The sequence below is a fragment of the Eublepharis macularius genome, chromosome 4 (assembly GCF_028583425.1).
Source record: "Eublepharis macularius isolate TG4126 chromosome 4, MPM_Emac_v1.0, whole genome shotgun sequence".
In the NCBI taxonomy this organism is placed as follows: Eukaryota; Metazoa; Chordata; class Lepidosauria; order Squamata; family Eublepharidae; genus Eublepharis; species Eublepharis macularius.
The window spans coordinates 93,232,576-93,251,497 of record NC_072793.1 but is presented as its reverse complement, the minus strand read 5'-3'; the positions used below and the strand labels follow the sequence as shown (position 1 = coordinate 93,251,497).

Here is an 18,922-nt window from a genome sequence, read left to right as displayed (position 1 = left end):
ACACTTTTTTGTCTGGTCATAAAGCTTTCATCGGTCAAGCTATACATGCAGGTTTTTAAAGAGTTGGCTTTTGGGAACACAGGTGGCCTGCAGCCACACAGTTGCTTTGAGGAATGGCTGTTAAAAGATAAAAGAGAGCCCAAACTGCCTCAGAATGCCTCTGTAGGGGGAGGAGGGACTCCTCCCTCCCTCAAGCTGTTTCCTCCTGTAACCCCCCCCCCCTTTTTACTCTTCTGTGTTCACAGAATACTCCACTTGGAGCAGAAAAAGGAGGGGGGGAAACCCTCCCTGTTGTGCTATTTTGACATGGCAAAATGGTTGCAGGGAACCCAAACAACTCTTTAAAAACATGTACGTATAGCTTGACCCTAACTGAAGATGGCGTTAGTAACAGCACCTATTTCAATGCAGCCTCAAAGGCAGAGTAACATGATTCTACACAATATTTGGGATGTAAGCAAAGCAATATTTGCAAGACTCTTAATATGAAAACTATAGCAGGATCACATTTTAGACACTCCGTATCTCAGGGCAAGGTGTTTTAATAACATACCTACATCTTCCATATTCACCATATGCATATGGGTCTGGTTCTATTCTATCCAGCCCTTTTTATTCTACCGCTACAGAGCAATTCTTTGGATGACATCCTGAACTTCTGGTGAACAGATGGCTGTTTGCATCTCAGATAGAAACCATGCAGCAAAATATTTAATGTTTGGTGATCAGAATATATGGTTTCATGCTTTCCAGGCAGTTTGAGGACAGCATTAAAGGACTGATTTCTTTTTGAAATAAAATAGCAGAAATGTCCAGTGTTTTATAAAATTCTGTTTATTTACAAGTATCTAATTAGGCATGCAGAAGTAACCACAGAGTATCAGATTCAGAACAACTTCAGTACAAAATCAAGATTTTGTGTGAGACTCTTCTGCCAGCCAGCCCCAGAAATTTAAAATGTTCTCCCTCTTTGCCAGAGGAATGACTGTTTAAACATTAAAACACTGATACCTCACCTTTCCTCTTGGCTCAAGGTGGCTTACAAGCCGTAATTAAAGCATTACAAGTTAAAACCTAATAAAATAAAAACCCCGGATACCCCTTCACCCTTAAAAGATGCCTGCTGCTCATATCCCATCAATACCCTGGCAAACAAGCAAGCATTGCAGCACCTTCTAAATATCTCCAACTAATGGTTTTTCATACTTCTTCAGAGAGCTCATTCCACAGAGGAGGAGCTGCAATGGAAATGATTTGAGCTCTGGATGAGGCCAGGTGGGCCATCTTAAGTGGGCCTGCCTTCCTTTAGGTCCTGTTTTCCACATACCTCTGCTGTAGGGTTACCAGCTCTGGGCTGGGATATTCCTAGAACCTGGAGAGGATGTTGTTTGAGGAGGGAGGTCAGCAGAAATGTGAAGCCATTGAGTCCACCCTCCAAAACTTCTATTTTCTCCAGGGGAACTGATCTCTGTAGCTTGGAGGTCAGTTGTAATTTTGGGAGAACTGCAGGCTCCATCTGGAGGCCAACAACTCTACCTGCCTGTGTCTTCATGGAGAGATCTGGCAACATGCATGCGGAACTCATAGGCTGAATGAGCAAGCAGCAGCAAGACTTGCTGGAATTGTTTAGTGTTGATAATTCATTCTCACTGCAAAGTTTAGGTTTTCAAAAAACGTAGCTTTCAATTTTTACATGGATTACAATCACAGAAAAAGAAGGAGGAAGAGGCAAATGGACCAGGGCTAGAAGCTATAGGGAGGGAAAAGAAGCATCACAGCAATGAAGCCACATCCTTGACCACCGAAGTCCCACCCAGATATTTTCTGGCTTCTATTTTGCACAGCTTTTTCAAATGTTCTGGTGTAACAATAAATCTGAGACTTCCAATGTCCAGGTTCTTGTTAACTTGCAGCGTAAGAAAAAGTCACCACCTGTCCGGGGTCATCGGTTAGTCTGATGGTATGCCTTCCACATGCACACTGTGCCATCCAGTGAGACTGACACATACTGCAGGGAAACAAAGGTAAAGTCAGGGGTCAAAAGTGTTGGCATGGAGCTTTCTTCAAGGACTGAATGCATCCATGCTGCACACTGGTAATGCTCTCCCAAGCCATGGGAATTTCTTGGTTTTCCAGGGCATATCTAAAAAAAAAATGAACTCTCCATACCACCTTCGATACAGGCTAGGGTGGTATGGGTTAGAAGGAAGCAACATAACTAGAAAACAGAAAATTATCATGTCAGTCTGATCCATGTCTGCACTATCAGTTTGGTTGTGGAACAGATGGCAGCATGACAACATACCCCTGTATATACAGGAATAGTTTAGTTTGGGACAATCCTGTGCCAGTGCAACTATGTTCAGTAAAATGGCCCCACTTTGTAATGTAATTACATCAACCTATGCCATGCCCTCTGAATGGGGATGGTAGAGGTACTGCTAGACACAAGTTCAGCACACTGCACATGCAGATCACATGGCTTGAATATGCATCAGGCAATTGCATTCAAACATGATTCGGAGCTAATAGTGGTAAAACTTCCAACCCTAGGCCCACTGATCTTTTCCCCTTCAGAGTGCTTCCACAGCCCCTTCTACCTGTTCTATTTCTGGGACATGGATGAGACCCTTGATGGAGTCCTGATGCCCTGTGTGACTTTGTACCTGCACTCCAGAGTGCAGGTCATAAACCCTGCAAGGAAAAAAAAGGAAGAACCATAAATATATGCATAGGTCTCCTGTCCTCTCCTCCTCCCTTCCCCATCTGCTTCATCTTGTAGCTACCTGATGGTGTCATGGACCCCTGCAACAATGCAGCCATTGGCCTGGTCAATGCAAAGGCAAGTGATCCCTCTGGGGGCTCTCAAATTCTTCATGCAGCACCCCCCATCTTCACTCTGTATGTACCATAGACAGTGTTTCTATTATCCATATTGCTACCAAGGAATACTTTATAGTCAGTTCCCAGCAAGGTGCTTTGTAACAGTCTGTTCTGGCCATTGGTTTCCTAACTGTTCTACAGCAGGTCTTTTTACTACACTTCAGATCCAGCAAAATATGGTCAGGAATTCATCCCAGTTTACCAGTGGTTGAGGAAAAATCATGTTCTTACCTCCCCACCACCCAACACTATCTTGCTGTTATATTTTATCCTGCCCTTCATCCAAGAAGCTCAGAGTGGAATACAGGTACGTCCCTTCCTCCATTTTATCCTCAAAATAAGCTGGTGAAGTAGGTTAAGCTAACCTACTTCCAAGATCATCCAGCAAACATCACAGCTGAGCAGCAGTTTGAACCCTGGCCCAACTCACGAATAATAATAATAATATAATAATAACATTCGATTTATATACCACCTTTCAGGACAACTGAATGCCCACTCAGAGCAGTTTACAAAGTATGTCATTATTATCCCCACAACAAAAGACCCTGTGAGGTGGGTGGGGCTGAGAGAGCTCCAGAGAGCCGTGACTAGCCCAAGGTCACCCAGCTGGCTTCAAGTGGAGGAGTGGGGAATCAAACCCAGTTTTCCAGATTAGAGTCCTGTCGCTCTTAACCACTACACCAAACCACCTCACACATATACTCAGCATATGGAAAATGTGGTGAAGCCACTACTTGATGGAATCCTTACCCAGAGCTGAATGGAGCCATCTTCAGAACCACTGACCCACTTGTCCTCCAATGGATGCCAGGCCAAGGCTACAACACTAGCTTGGTGCCCAAGTTCAGCCAGCACTACCAGACTGGCACAGTGAGGATTGAAAGCATAGATAAAAATCCTGCCAGTGCTATAAGATAAAGCAAATTCTCTCCTGATAGGACCAAGAGAGTGTGGGTTGCAGATGTGAGAATGGTAATAGAGGTGAAAAGTCCTGAGCCCAAACCCAACAAGAGTGGTTCTTGTGCTTGATATTGCCCTGGGCCTGAGCCAAGACGCAGGTTATGTGATATTCCCCTTCCCACTAGGGGCCTTCAAAGGAAAAAAACCAGCTCATGAGGATTCTGTGGCTGCCCCAATTCACAGACAGAGAAAGACTCACCCACCTCTTTGGGGAGTATGTCATATCAAGGATGGGCCCATTGTTCCCAAGTACATTGGAAAACTCATTTTGTAAGGATCGGTTCTGCAGATCCCAGAGACACAGCCTTCCATCCCATCCTCCACTGAGCTACAATGGAAGTAACAAGATACGGCTGTCTTTCCATGTGTTTTTCCCTCCCCAAAGCTCTTTATCTTGCCTGCCTACATTCTCTGCCCACGACATGGACCAAAAGGGCTGTTCCTGTGCCCACAGCCTTCTACTTACACTGGCCCATCTATTCCTTCTGCCAGAGACACAGGTGGGACTATCTCTTGCCATCCCTAAGAAGTTCATTTTTGGTTCATTTACTAAGTAGGAGGAATGGATGATGGAGTCTCTGCCTGCCAAGGTGAGTGCTGTCACCATGCCTGTGTGCCCACACAGCACAGTTTTGCATGCAAAACCTATTTAGAAAAATATTGGCAAGAGAGGTAGTAGTATGGTGGGGGGGAGACGAAATCTCTTTATACACCCAGGATAGTCTCCTGAGTACGGTTGAGGTAATTTTACCTCACCAAAGCATGCTTGATCAACTGACAAAAACTACTTTGTTCACCTGCTATACACTTGCTTGAAGGATCCTGAGCCATCTCATCTTGGGCATCGGCTGGTCCTGGGGTTCTGGAACCTTGGCCCTGAACAGACAGGCATGGAAGAAATTATCAAACATTTAAGAGGATCTCCTACTTCTTCTGCAGTAAGCAAGGCATCTTTGGCTACTAAGTTCTTAAGAGAAGCTTATACTACAAATATAAAAACATGCTTAACTTTGTCTCTTTGCTTAACTTAAACATGCTTAACTCTTTGGCTGTCATCCAAAGAGCCCTGGGAATTATAGTTGAGAGAAGAAGTCAGGTCCCTAAACTCCCAAATAGGAGAAGGAGTCCAGACATTTTCATCCTAATCCACAAATTGGAGAGAATGAAAACTTCTGTATTGTTCACCAAGAGCTGTGTCTTTCTTTAGGAGAGGTGTCCACATGCATCTAATGAACTGCAGGCATTTATATTATCAGAGGAAGCATGGTCATTGTTTTTCTGCTTCTCTATTCCAGTAGTCTTCAATACCTCCTGAAACCAGTTTGTGCTCTACAGCTTGTGATTCAGTTCAGTCTACCACACAACCTGTATTCCATTAAGACTCTAGTCTAGAACCTGCATAGGGGGATTCCCATCCTGCTCTGAACACTTTTCTCCCACTGTCTCCTTTTTATCTTGTACTGAACATCCAGCCTGCTGAAGATTTCTGGGAACTCAAGAGCTTATACACTGATTTGTGATGGCTTTTGATGTTGCCTTTCCCTTTGTCATTCAAAATTGCCGAAGGTTACTGATGGTGTAGCAGAGGATGGAATTTCCCAAGCCTGAACCTCTGTCAGGAATGGATTAGCCTACCATGCTGCTCTGACATCATAGCATAGTTCACAGTCAACTAGTACTTCATTAGATTCTTCAATTAAATGCATTTAATTGAAGAATCTAATGAAGTACTAGTTGACTGTGAACTATGCTATGATGTCAGCCAGTGTCACTCTCTTTCTCTGCGGATGACCTACAAGGGGACAACTTTTGCCTTCTTCCTTCCAGTCAATGGAAATGTTTGAGGGTAAAGTTTTATTCTCACCTGATCAGGGGACTTGATGCTTGTGATGAAGCTCTCAAACTCCCACAGATAAATGTTTCCATTAGTTGCTGACACCACCAGAATATCCAGCTCCTCAGAGAAAAGGGCCCTGCCAAAGGATCAGGATTTTTATTATTTTGGCAGCATCCTACTCAAATGTTCACACCTACTTCCATGACAAAACATCTTTTTCCTCTACTCTCTCCTACAAACTTTGGACAGTTTAGAAGATGCAGCTGCTAGCTCCTGTTTCATCTCCCTTAGCAAGAATCATCTGACAGTGCCAAGCCCAGTCCTATCTATCAACTGAGCACATTCACATTCTGCCCTTCCTCCATTTTGTCTCACAACCCTGTGAAGTAGGTTAGGCTGAGCTTCATGACTGAATGGAGGTTTGAACCCAGGTTTTCCAGTTCCTAGTCCAATGCTCTAACTGCTATATCACACGGAGAGTTTCTTTACACGAGGGGAAGATGAAATGAACAAACCCTCTGAGGAGTGATCTCTGCCAGCTCTGTCTTTTAAAACTACGCTTACTGGCTAACATTGCATCTTCCTTCACTTGAGCTTCCCCATGTAAGATGTCTCGGGAAGAGAAACTTTCACTCTTCTGCATTTGGGACCAGATTGTTTCTACTTACAGTCCCTTTAAGAATCTATGTAGTTAAATGCAAGAGGAGAGAGGTAACCAATTGGGGAAGCAAATGAAGATGGCCTGCCTGACCTCCTAAAGAAGAGGGGATAATTCAGGATAATTTATGCCATGGCCCCCCTGCTGCTGCAACTCATTCCTGGAGAGTGACCATTTGCAGTTACCTCATGAAGCCTATGCTTTCTTTTGGTGTGTCCTTTGCTGTGGTCCAGAATGGGCTGTAGCCACTCTGGTGTCCACTAGAGGCCTTTCTCCATTTTTGAGGAGAATGTGGACGAGGCCGTAACTCTTCCTTGCTGCTCTTCTCCTTCTGCTGTGCAAACGGGCCTCGCCGCTCCAGATGGGTTTCACTGATGTGGAAGGACTCCATGCTAAATGAAAGATAAGATGTTCAGGATAGGCTAGGCTGGTGACTGATTACTGTGGCGAGGATGGAGTAGGGCATTGATTGGCTTAGGTGAGAGGACTGAGTTTGTGAAGGCATGAAGTAGGATGGTTGCATAACTAAAACAGGCAAAGGAAGGAGAAGTGGCAGGCAGAAGTCTGGTTGGGATGGCCAGGGTGGTGGTGGAAAGTAATAAGGAGAAAGAGGAGAGTAGGAAAGGTGAAGAGGATAACAAGTCACGTTTGGCAGCTGGGGTTTGAATAGTTGTACTGAACGGGACAGCATATAGAGGCATAAGAAGTACCATTTAGAAACCCCAGTCAGAGCTGGGAAAGGGGAATCTATGCCTGTCATGGCACTCCTAACCTTTGGCTGTTGCCAAAGATCCTAAACGAAAGACATGATCATGATGGATAAAAATACAGCATGCTTACAAGTTAACTTCTCTCATGAGTCTGCAAACTAGCATAGGACTTTTATCTTGGCACCCACTCGTGTAGACATGGCTGTATGCTGGTGGGGTATGGATCAGTGTCATAACAGATAATATTGATGGACTGTTATTAAATTTAAGCTCCTATACAACATCTTGAGAACTCTGAGATGTGTGTCAGGGAATAGCTTTGAGAGCTGAGATAGGGGAGATGTTTTAATTTAAAAATTAGGATTTTCAAATCAAATTTAGAAACAGGTCTTTTTGGATTAGTTATGCTACATCATCGTAAGAGTAACTGGGATAAATATTTGGAATACAAATTATCATGTTTGGACATCACCCATTATATGATAGAAACTTTGGTTAGCAGTGAATCGAGTAAGTTAACCAAAAGACTTTTGAGGGATCTTGAATATAAGAGCTAGAGCCCTGTGGCGCAGAGTGGTAAGCTGCAGTACTGCAGCCCAAGCTCTGCTCACGACCTGAGTTTGACCCTGGCAGAAGTCGGGTTCAGGTAGCCGGCTCAAGGTTGACTCAGCCTTCCATCCTTCTGAGGTCGGTAAAATGAGTACCCAGTTTCCTGAGGGTAAAGTGTAGATGACTGGGGAAGGCAATGGCAAACCACCCCGTAAAAAAGTCTGCCAAGAAAACGTTCTGATGCGACGTCCCCCCATGGGTCAGTGGTGACGTGGTGCTTGCACAGGGGACTACCTTTACCTTTTACCTGAATATAAGAGCATGTTGGTTAGAACTCACAGAGTATGTTCTTTTTCAGTTGGTATCCCTTTTCCAATAAAAATGCCAAACTATCTGTTTGAGTTAACTCTCCCAAAGTACAGAAGGACATTTATGTTTGCCATTGGCAGTTTTGTTGGGAAAGTTTTGTGGTAGTCCATACTCTAAAAGACTTCGTGGATGGCGCACTAACCAAATTGATTCTATAGATCATATTCTTTTGGAGTGTCCTGAATGTCCAGATTGTAAAACTACACTGATTCTTCCTCTGTTTAAGCAGGATTATATTTCTCTTGAAGCTAAAACTTCTTGGCTATTAAGAGAGAAAGATAAACAAGTAACTTTGTGTGTGACTAAATTTTTGATGGTTATAGTAAAATCATGTTATAGCTCTGGCAGCAAACTCTAGCTTTCCTTTTTAGTAGGTCATGGCTACTAGGGTTTATGACTTTGGTCATGGAAACAGTAATTAAGAAGAAGAAATCATGTAGATCTGTTATCGTGTTTCCTTTGTTCTTCAAAGAGAAGAAACAGTCTTTATGATATGAGATCTGTACAATTTGGCACGCAGATAAAATAAACCTGTGAGTGGTAGTGCTCTGCTGCTCTCTGACAACCCTTTCCTCACAGCCATTACCAAGGAATAGCTGCTTTTCTTAGACAGTGGACTCTGCGGATGAAACATTACCTGTAGATAAAGGGGGATATGTAGCTTCTCTCCCATTTCTGTAGCATCCCACTGCTGTCCCCACTGAAGAGCAGAACAGGCTCCTTCTTAGCTAGTGGAGTAACATTTAGAAGGTCAACCAAGGACAGCTTGGGCTTGGAGAAAACAGACAAAGGGATTATTCCAGGGCACAAAAGTATAGATCAGCTCTGGCCTGCCAAATAAGCTTCTCCTGGCTTTCACCTACTACAGACATACCCCTCAGCTGACAGAGTTTATTGTATCACCCTGACCCATCCAGGGATGATGCAGAGCAGGTGCAGTGCTAGAGACATCCTTGGCCCCCTTACCATAAGCTATGCACTCTAAGGGGTGTTTGCAAGGCAGCACTATCAGGCATCCCAACTCACTGTAGCGCCAGACCACCATTTGCTGGGGTTTTGCTGAACCTGAAAAGAAAAAGGTGAAAGGCCACATCTATTTCTCTTGAAATAAAGCAAACCATCTTATCTTAGGTTACTAAAGTCTCTAGCCAGCCAACCCTTATACCATTTTATATTATCTTACTTAAATATATGATGTAACTCCCATTTTTGCAATATGTCTGAGGAGGGTAATGGTAGGCTGGAAAGCCAGTTGAGTTTGTTTATTTATTTAGGATATTTCTATGCTTCCTTTTCAGAGTCCCATTCAAGGTAGCTTACAATTAAAACAATATCACACTCTTAAAAATAAGCCATTAAACATAAGCAGCATAAAAACAGTCTGTAAAACAGAACTAGACCATTAAAAAGCTGGTTAGATAAACCCCCTAATTAAAAGCCTGGGTAAAAAGATGTGTTTTGGCCTGGTGCCTAGAAGAAAGTAAACACCAGGAGAGCCCTCAAGGGGGGAGAGTGTTCCAGAGGAGAGGTGCCACCACAGAAGATACCTCACCTCTGAAAGCTGGGACACAGAGAGCAGGGCTTGAGTGGCGGATCTCAACTGATGGGCTGAATGGTATGGGAGGAGATGGTTTTTCAGGCACCCTGTTCCCAAGCTGTTTAGGACCTTAAGGGTAAGGACCAACACTTTGAACTGTGCCCCAAAACAGATGGGTAACTAGTTCAGATCTTTCAGCAATGGGGTAATACAATCCAGGTAACCTACCCAATCCAGGTAACCTACCCCTGACAATAGCCTGGCCGCTACATTTTGGACCAATTGACGTTTCAGAACCATTTTCAAAGGCAGTCCCATGTAGAGTGCACTACAGTAATCAAACTTGGATGCGATCACAGCATGAATCACCATGGCTGGGTCAGGCTTTTTGAGGAATGGCTGTAGCTGGCATATCAGCTGAATCCGATAAAGGGCATCATGTGCCACAGATGAGACCTGAGCCTCCAACCATAGGCCAGGCTCTTGTACCACCCCCAAACAGGGGGACTGCATCTCCATTGACCAACAGCATCTCAGTTTGAGCTTGAGTTTATTGACCCTTCTCCAAACATTTCCACAGAAATGCGAGGCTTAGCTGTTAAGGAGAGTTAGACCACCTGAGTGTCATTTGCATAGTGGTGACACCAAATACCCAGATGAGCTCTCCCAGTGGTTTCATATACATGTAGGACAGGACAGAACCCTGCAGGACCCTATAGCATAAATGCCACCGGACTGAGCAGCATTCCCCTAGCACCACCTTCTGGAAACTGCTGGTCAACTAAAAGAGGAACCACTGGAGCATGGTATCCCCCTCTCCCAACCCAACCAGCTTATCCAGAAGGATACCATAGTTGAAAGTATCAAAAACTGCTGAGAAGTTCAGGAGAATTAGAAGGGACATATGGTCCCTGTCACTCTCCCAGAGAAGGTCATCAGTCAGGACAGCAGTGGCACCAGGGTTTTTGGCGCTCACAGCCAGCCGGCGGGCCAGGCACCCCTGCGCGCGCGCACACACGCACGCACCAGGCCTGCGTGATGATGTCACATGTGCCATCATCACGGGAGCGCGCGCACTGCCGGCCCAATTGCTGCGGCGGGCGGCTGGGACGGTGCGTGGGTGGCCTCCGAGCTCTCCCGCAGCTGCTGTGCCTGGCTGGGGGTGTGTGTTGGCAGCGGTGGCAGTACGGGCCGGGGGGGATAGGAGGCTGCAGCTCTGTGGCGCACGCTCCTCCCCCCCCCCCCCCCGCACCTCCTCCGGCGCTCCCTCCGGCACCCCACACCCTGAGGCCACCGCCTACCTGGCCTCAATGGACGTGCCGGCCCTGAGTCAGGACAACTAAGGCAGTTTCCATCCCAAATCAGGGCCTGAATCAAGATAGAACTGGGTCAAGATAATCCATCTTCTTTTGCCTTAAGCTGTGTAGCCATCACCCACTTGAGTGCCTTGCCTAAGAATAAACTGTTAGCCAATGGGCAGTAACTGTTTAGGTCATTTTAGTCCAGGGATGCCTTCTTTAGGAAGGGCCTCAAAAACCCCTTTTTCAAAGCAGTCAGAACTAGAAAAAAATTAGGAAATAATACACATATCTTACATAAACTCTTGTGATCCAATTGAGCCCTATTCCATCCAAGGGTTAATTTAGAAACTAACTGCTCATTCCTGCTAACAAGGCACATTTGGACTGAGATGCTCTTGTTCCCAGTTATCTCAAGACCGTTCAGCCAGGCCAACATCACTAATTAATTTTAGAGTTGGGAGTGAGAAGAAAGGAGCAATGACATGATGAGTGTGGAAGATTCCCTGAAGTGGAGCTTTCCATTGAGTAATTCTGGTCAGATGGTATAGCAACCAGAAATCTATAATTTACCTAGAGTCCTGTCATTCAGTCCTAAGTATGCTTATCCTTGAGTCTGACCATCCTGTATGGTCTATGGATTTTTGTATGGGGCACTCCCTTTATCTCTGCCATATGCTGCATGCTACTGGCCTGAATGCCCTGCTACTGCTCAACTAATTGCTGTATGTTTGGAGTGGAACACCAGCTCAGCTCCAGGTACCAACTGTACGAGTTAGACCAGATAGCTTTCTTGATTTACCACTTCAGATCTACTGAGATTGTGCTGGCTTTTAATTACTTTGTTTGATTAATAGTTGATAAAGATTTCTAAATTTCTAACAGTATTCTTTTACTTCGGAGGAAGACCACCTTGAGACTCATCTTGGGTTGTCTGGCAGCTTTGCCAGGTTTAAAAGAAAGACTTCTAGTATCATATACAATAAATATACAAAAATATTCTATACAATAAATATAGATTTATAAAAGTAGTATATTATGCTTGTATTACAAGTCCTTTGACATAATTGATATGCAATCTCAGTCCATCTATACTCATGGTGTAAAAGGGCAATGAATTATTTCCACTATTAAAGAAAAGTGGGTGAACAAGTCTATATAGCCAATAATTCAATTTCTTCCTTCTCTAGAGATACTCCAAGATGTTGTTTCTTATATTCCCCGTTCCATCCCCTCTGGGCAGGGGCAGGGGCGGGGGGGGGAGGAGGGGCAACGACAGCAAAGTCAAGGAGCGGAGATTTAGATATATCCTGGAATACCAGTCTCTCCCGCTGAACTTATGTCCTCCTCACTAGATGAAAAGACTCACTAAATGAAGTTAATTCAGAGCCGACACATTAGGAGACAAAGTAGAGTCCTGAACTACAGATGCCAAGGGAAGCATCCTACTGTGATACTCACCAATCACATACCTTGAATCTGGTAGGCTAAGAAGCTGCTGAAGAACAAGCCCCTCCATCTGTTGGCCTCGAAATGTGGATATGAATTGTGAAACCTGAAAACAAGTCAGCACAGACAATCCAAAGCGGAAAGGTTTAGCATCTGTTTCCCCCTATTCTTGCACTACACTGTGGAATTGTACACAAGCCACCTTTACCTGGGAGTCAGACAAAGGCCTAATGGAAAGGGGAAGCAATCCAGTCCCTCTTCACTAAGATATCAGCCTTGAGAGAACTTTCAATGGAGTTGTGAATTACTGTTGTCACAGTAAGTTCACAGCAATGATGAAAAATCGCAAAAATATTCCACAGTAGCTTGCTTTGGAATTGCTAACCATGCAAAAGTGATGAAATTCCATTTTGAGTATATTTAGGAGGGAGCTTGGTGACTAAGAGTCTCTCCACACAAGACTTCTGACACATGTTCTTCACGTGTTGGGAGACATAATGTTAGCCGGGAAGCGTAATTTTAAAAGAGCTGGTGGAGATCGCTCCGGAGGGGGCCTTTCTCTCATAGCCCTCTGTTGCCTCTGGCATGCCAGACTGTCTCCCCTTCCAAAGCCTTTGCCTTGCCAAGGCTTGGTTAATTAAAAGTTTTAAGCAGCAAGGGCGGCAGGGCAAAGACTCTGGAAGAAGAGATAATCCAGCATGCCAGAGGGGGCAGAGGGCTGTGAGAGAATCTGTCCCTTCTGGAGTGATTTCCACTGGCTCTGTCTTTTAAAACTATGCTTCCTAGCTAACATTGTGTCTCCTGGCACTTGACGAACACATGCCCAGGCATCTCGTGTAGAGAGACTGTAAGGAATATAGTACTGAAGCATCCTTGGAATAGGAATACTAAACAAAAAAAGCATGTTTTTCATCAAGAACTAAGAATGGGAGCATACAGCTAGGGAAATGATTTGAAAAAAAGACCAAATGTAATTCTGTCTGATACGTGACATTTGAGAGGATCAGAGTAATTTTTCAATACGAAATGGTTGCATATGGTCTTTATGTCATGTATATGATACCATTTACTTGTCATGGAAGAGCAACTTCTTACAAGAAATGTATCTCATAAAAGAGCTGTCTTTGTAGTTTAGGTCGTTTTCAGCTAATGAGACTAATGAATTTTCTTTGTGGTTGAAGCCAACTAAGCATTTTCTGCATGGGTTGTTTCCATTGGTTCTGGTCCCATACTGCTTTGATTTATCCTAATTTCCACATGCATTTTTTTGCCAATGGTTTTCGCTTTGGGTTTTTTTCCTGGTTCTTTTGAGACCATTTACCATGATCTTTTTCTAGAAGCTGATTTTGACTCTATTTTTTCCTCATGTGTAATGTTTCTTTTGGTTTTGTTTATCCTGCCAACACCCACCCACCTCCAATCCACTTTTGGATTATTGGACATTGGCCATCATTAAACCATTCCTCCCTCCACCTTCTCCCCTCTCTTGATTTTGTTTTCTCTTTTTTAAAAAAACCCATTACTTTTATAGCATTTTTCTAGTTCCGGTTGCAATAACAGATCTGCCCAATTTTGATCAGGCATCTGATGAAGAGAACTTGATTCTCGAAAGCTTATGCTATAATAAAATTGGTTAGTCTTAAAGGTGCTACTGGACTCTTTTTGATTTAGCAGATTCTCTGAATTCCAAGATTTCATTTTGTAAAAAAAAGTAAATCTGTTCTATTGTGGGGATATGCCTTTTTTCTTCTATCCCTGCAAGGGAAAGGACTAGAGACTATTTTTTAAAAAAAACAACAACAATTAATACTGGGAATTCAGAGAACCTTCTGCATCTATCATTACATCGATAGATCAATATAGTGATATAAAAATGATTTTTAAAAATTGCAAAAGCCCTGGTGACCCAGGAAAGGGTGGTGGCCACCTCTGGCAGGGATGGCAGGAAGGAAAGAAGAGCATATCTTTTTGCCATATGCAGGGCTAAACTCCTTTCCTGACTCCTAAAAGTGCTTTGCAAAGTCCCCTGCTTCACTCTTAAAGCCTGCTGAAGGGACGGAAATAACTACACGATGCCAGCAGAGGGCTCCTTGTAACAAGAAGTTCACTGATCTCTCTGAAGTAGAGATTTTGAGGTGGGCCATATCAATAGAGGGTAACATCCTGCTAAGTCACTCACTATCTCCCCAGACTGGAGTTCATAGAGTGTGGGTTGGGATGTTCCACTGGCAATCCAGACAGTGCCAACAGTTGCCACATAGCACAGTGCAGTAATGTTCCCAGTGAAGGGACCGAGGCGATGGATCAGCTGCCCATCCTGGGACCAGATGCCAACTGTTTGGTCAAAAGAACCTGATAGCACTCTGCAAAAAAAAGGATATAGAGTAAGAGTTCAGTGAAGCAGAAATTGGCAGGAAAGTGGAGGGGGCAAAGCTGCTTTGGGTAATAATGGGGTTTCCCAAGCTACACATATACCTAGTTCTGTCTTCTGGCTGGTCTGGACTTTGAATCAGCACTTTGGCTGGGCTTTGAATCAGAACTCTGCTGGCTCAGCTCCCATAACTACCATGAGTACAGCAGGGGGCTTGGGTAAGCCACTCCTCTCAGGCCCAGCTCCCCAGCTTTATCGTGGGAATTTAGTTCACTGCTCTGAGCTGAGTGCTAATCTGTCTGGAAGGGCTGTATATAAGCACATCATCATCATCATAATCTCCAGTGTATTTCCCCATGATTCCAGTTTTACACTAACATGAGTGGGCATAGCCCAGAGTGCAAAACAATACTATCTGTAACTATCTTTCAGAATTGGGAACTTCCTTTAATGGGGTACCTGCTGGTGACTAAATAGTTGCTTTTCACCATTCCCGTCCTGGGGAAGACTAGTCAGCTAGATACTTCCCCCCCCCCCTTTCCAGATCCTCTTATTCCATCTGTCTTTGTACCGTGTGGTTTCTTGCTGGCGCACTAGCAGCAGATGGGTGATGGCTGCGCTGTGGGCACGCGAGATACAGTGCTTGGTTGTTAGTCCTGTCCTGCTTGGAGACTGATATGTGTCAAAGATCAGCAGCCTTTTGTCATACCTGGGAAAGGAAATGGACAATTGATCAACTGAAGGAGATGCTGGTCCCTAGGCTGGGGCCATTGTGAACTGGAGCTTTCACTTGCAAAAGGGAACTACAGCTCTTTCCAGTTTGCAGGAAAGCCACATGAATCACTTCAAAGCCACCCAGTGAGCCACATTACTGTAGCCTTTTCACAGACCAGTCATTCTCTTCAAGTGCTGTTCAGGGCTTTGGAAAGGCTCTTCATGACGCAAGTACATAAAAACAGCAGAATGTGCAAAGCAGCAACATCAGTGGGTGTCTAGCCAATGGCAGCAACCTTCACTAGCATCAGAGAGAGATCTAGTGCTCGGAGCCTGTGTGCCAATGGAATCAAAGTCTTCACCCTCATCTCCAAACTCACCCTGCAGTGTATATATGGCTGTCTAAGCAGGCAATGCAGGACACAATGTCTGTGTGTGTCTGGTCCAAAAGGGTCTCGCTCAGGTTGACTATGTGTCCAGACTCTCTCCTTTCATCCAAGGGGAAGGCCACCAGGCGTCCCTTGCTCCCACATAGCAGTAGGTGGCGAGCCAGGCTGATTGCCAAGGTGAAGATAGGGTAGCCTAGCTGGAGAGAGAGGGCTCAGATGAAGCACAGCAAGAGCTTACACAAAGCAGAGAACTGTAGGGAGAAGGGGACAAGGATGGGCAATATTGCAGCAGCACAACCAAACCACTGCTCTGCAAGACTCTCAGGAAGGTTCCTGCTTTTGCATAGGGTCTCATGGAGCTGGACCAGTGAGGCACCTGCAGCCATCTAAAGCTGGTTTTGTTTTGCAGAATGAACATCTTGCTGCGAACCAAAAGGGCTCCAAATTATAATCATAGACAATATTCAAGTTTTCCATTATGAGCTATGCACGGATCTGGCATATTCATGGTAGAATATGTGATGAATTCTATGTAATGTATAACTTGTGTTGAGTCGTTATTGGACCTGAGATATAATGAGGCAGGGGTTCTTACCTGAATACGGTCAAGAACTGTGCCTCCTGGAGCCCATACAATCACAGAACTATCATTGGAGGCAGAGAAGAGGAGACGTGCCTGTACCCAGGACAGGAACTGTGTGACCCGGCCAGCATGCTCTTTGGTGCACAAGGACATGCGGCCATTCTCCATGTCCCACCATTTGATCACTCCATCTGTTAGGGCAAGAAGAATGCCATAAGGTTTGGCAGAGGGACCTTTCAGGAAATGCTGCAATCCATTTCTATTATATATGGAGAAATTCTCCCAAAGAGATTGTTATGTTTTGATTCAAGGTACTATGCTAACATGGCATTCCCAGATCAACTGAAGCATGCACCTGGAAGGAGTATTTGGATGTGTGTTGCTTGTTAAACATTTGCTGAAAATACACAGATGAGATGAGCTCTTGGTATGCATGGGTTCGTGTGATTTTTTTCAATGGACCTGTACTTTATTGTGAGAATGCAAACAGTAGCTTTACTATGTGTTCCTCTCCAGCTCTGACTCACCCTCAAAGCCCGTGAGGCACTCACGTCGAGCTGCATGGTAGCCAAGAGCTGTTATAGGATGGCGGTGATGTTCCCTCACACGCAAATACTGTTGCATCGCCATGACTATGGTCAGTATTGAAGAAAGACAATACAGGGAAAGAAGAGAAGCACCTCTATGACAAGGTTCCAGATTTATGAATCTCAAAGCTTCAAAAACATAAGTGATTTTGCAATCTTTAGCAGGTCTACTCAGACTGAGAGGCACCTGTCTACATGAGACATCTGACACATGAAGAACACGTGTCTGGAGATGCAATGTTAGCTGGGAAGGGTAGTTTAAAAAGACAAAGCTGGCAGCAGGGCAAAGGAGCTGTGTAATGCCAGAAGGGAAACTTCAGCCCATTATCTCTCTAGGTCCAAGCCCAGCTCTAAAAGGCAGCTCCAGTCCATTTCCATTCTTCGCTGCTCTCTGGCAATCCCATACAGTTTTGACTAGAGAGGTGAAAATGACACAGCCTTCCAGAAGGTGAAAATGAAATAAACAAACCCTCTGAGGAGCAATCTCCACTGGCTCTGTCTTTTTAAACTATATTTCCTGCCTAACATTGTGTCTCTCAACGAACACACGCTGAGGTGTCTCATGTAGATAGATGCACAGTTTTCTACAAATCGGGAAACTAGTTTAACATTAGGTGGATATACAGCAAATAATTAAAAACAAAAAAATAAATCTTGTGGTATCTCAAAGACTGCCGGACTTACTGAAGTGCAAGCTCTAGTCAATGATCGTTTATACTTCAGTATGCCATAAGACTCCTCTTTTTTTTCTTGCTGCAGACTAATAACATGATAACCTCCCCAGAGCCTGCAAATGGTAGTAGTATTTTAAATAATTGTTTAGCCATCTGTAGATGATATTTGAAAACTCACATGGCAGCAGTGTTTTTGTACTGCTCTTCCACAGACTGCCAGATAAATGTCATTTATTTTAACCTTTCACAAAGCCCCAGATCCTCCAAAGTACCATGTTCTGTAAATGAAGAACCCAGTAATGTGCAGACCCCAACCCTAAGATGAAGGAAGAAGGTGTGGAGGTGGCAACATAGAAGATTTTTCCTTCTCTGCTGCAGCCCTGAACCGTCTCTGACAAATGCAACGATGAGCTTCTAAAGCAGAACTTGCAAGCTTCCCAAGGAACTTTTCTCTCCACCCATTTAAAAATAACACTTACCCTGTAGACTTGCCTCCTGTGTCAAGAAAGTTACAGAGATGGGCGGGAAGGAGATCAATCAGAGCATACAGTCTCTAGGTACAACGGAATACAGACATCTACCTTGCAGCTTGAATAACTGTGCAGGATTGAACATTTCAGTATACGAGATTTTTATGCTAGGCTGGACTAGTTATACCACTGAGAAGTCTCTCTTTTACACCATTATTAAAGGTACAGAAGCCCAGTCATCCTCGGCATCTGGTCAGCCAGAAAGACAAGCCATTTTAGGACTTAAAGGACTCAGCAGAGTGCTGCTCCCCCCCCCACCCCCGTTTGAGTCCCTTCCCTATGCCTATGGTGAAGAAGTGGCTTGCACAACTTCCCATAGTTTTCTTAAAGCTGCTTACATTGTGGTGCTCTCAATCTCTTAAAAACATTGATGATCCTGGTTCCCCCCTGCAAAGCCCCCCCCCCCCTTCTGAGACTTGCCCAAATATTCAAGGCTCAACTGGGCGGCAGGGGTGCAGAATTTCTCCGGAATCTGAGGCTGCCTGGAGAGTTTAAGTCAGAATTTCTCGTTTACTTCCTGATCTTGTCACCATGGCAATAAGAGGGCGGGAGTGAGCTAATCCCAGGGCTCTTGCTGAAGCATTTTCATGTCGTGAGAATCCAAGGCGTACCAGCTCTGACGCCATACGCGCAAGATTTTACTTTTGTTAATTAATCCAGAATTAGTGTTTCCTATCCCCGAGAGGAGCACCATAATAATAGAAGCAGCCCCCTTCTTTAGCTACGCGAAGCAATTAAAACGTATTACAGAGTAACTAGTATCAGGACAGGCAAAAGGAAGTACTTCACACCAGGCACGGTTAACTTGAGGAATTCACTGA

At 44.4% G+C, this 18,922-nt stretch overlaps 1 protein-coding gene across 1 annotated transcript; it reads right to left on the bottom strand.

Annotated features, from left to right (window-relative positions):
• Window positions 1-837: 837 nt before the first annotated feature.
• LOC129327618 (uncharacterized) lies at window positions 838-18,501 on the bottom strand. Its single transcript, XM_054976373.1, has 19 exons — window positions 18,440-18,501; window positions 18,051-18,124; window positions 16,838-16,942; window positions 16,323-16,501; window positions 15,719-15,924; window positions 15,196-15,333; window positions 14,433-14,616; window positions 12,266-12,359; window positions 8,936-9,034; window positions 8,607-8,697; window positions 6,527-6,733; window positions 5,711-5,819; window positions 4,644-4,722; window positions 4,397-4,491; window positions 4,050-4,174; window positions 3,637-3,817; window positions 2,787-2,899; window positions 2,601-2,694; window positions 838-2,008 (listed from the first exon to the last, which is right to left on the bottom strand). The coding sequence occupies exons 3-19, from the start codon at window positions 16,938-16,940 to the stop codon at window positions 1,943-1,945; spliced, it is 2,163 nt and encodes a 720-aa protein (XP_054832348.1). The 5' UTR covers window positions 16,941-16,942; window positions 18,051-18,124; window positions 18,440-18,501; the 3' UTR covers window positions 838-1,942.
• Between the last annotated feature and the right edge of the window lie 421 nt (window positions 18,502-18,922).

What these genes read in the sequence shown, in the direction of transcription:
- LOC129327618 (XM_054976373.1), bottom strand. Translation starts at nt 16,940, where the DNA reads ATGGCGATGCAACAGTATTTGCGTGTGAGGGAACATCACCGCCATCCT. An exon ending in CAGTTCTTGACCGTATTCAG is followed by an intron (nt 15,925 to 16,322) that starts GTAAGAACCCCT and finishes CTCTCTCTCCAG; the next exon opens with CTAGGCTACCCTATCTTCAC. An exon ending in CTTAGAGTGCATAGCTTATG is followed by an intron (nt 8,698 to 8,935) that starts GTAAGGGGGCCA and finishes TTACTCCACTAG; the next exon opens with CTAAGAAGGAGCCTGTTCTG.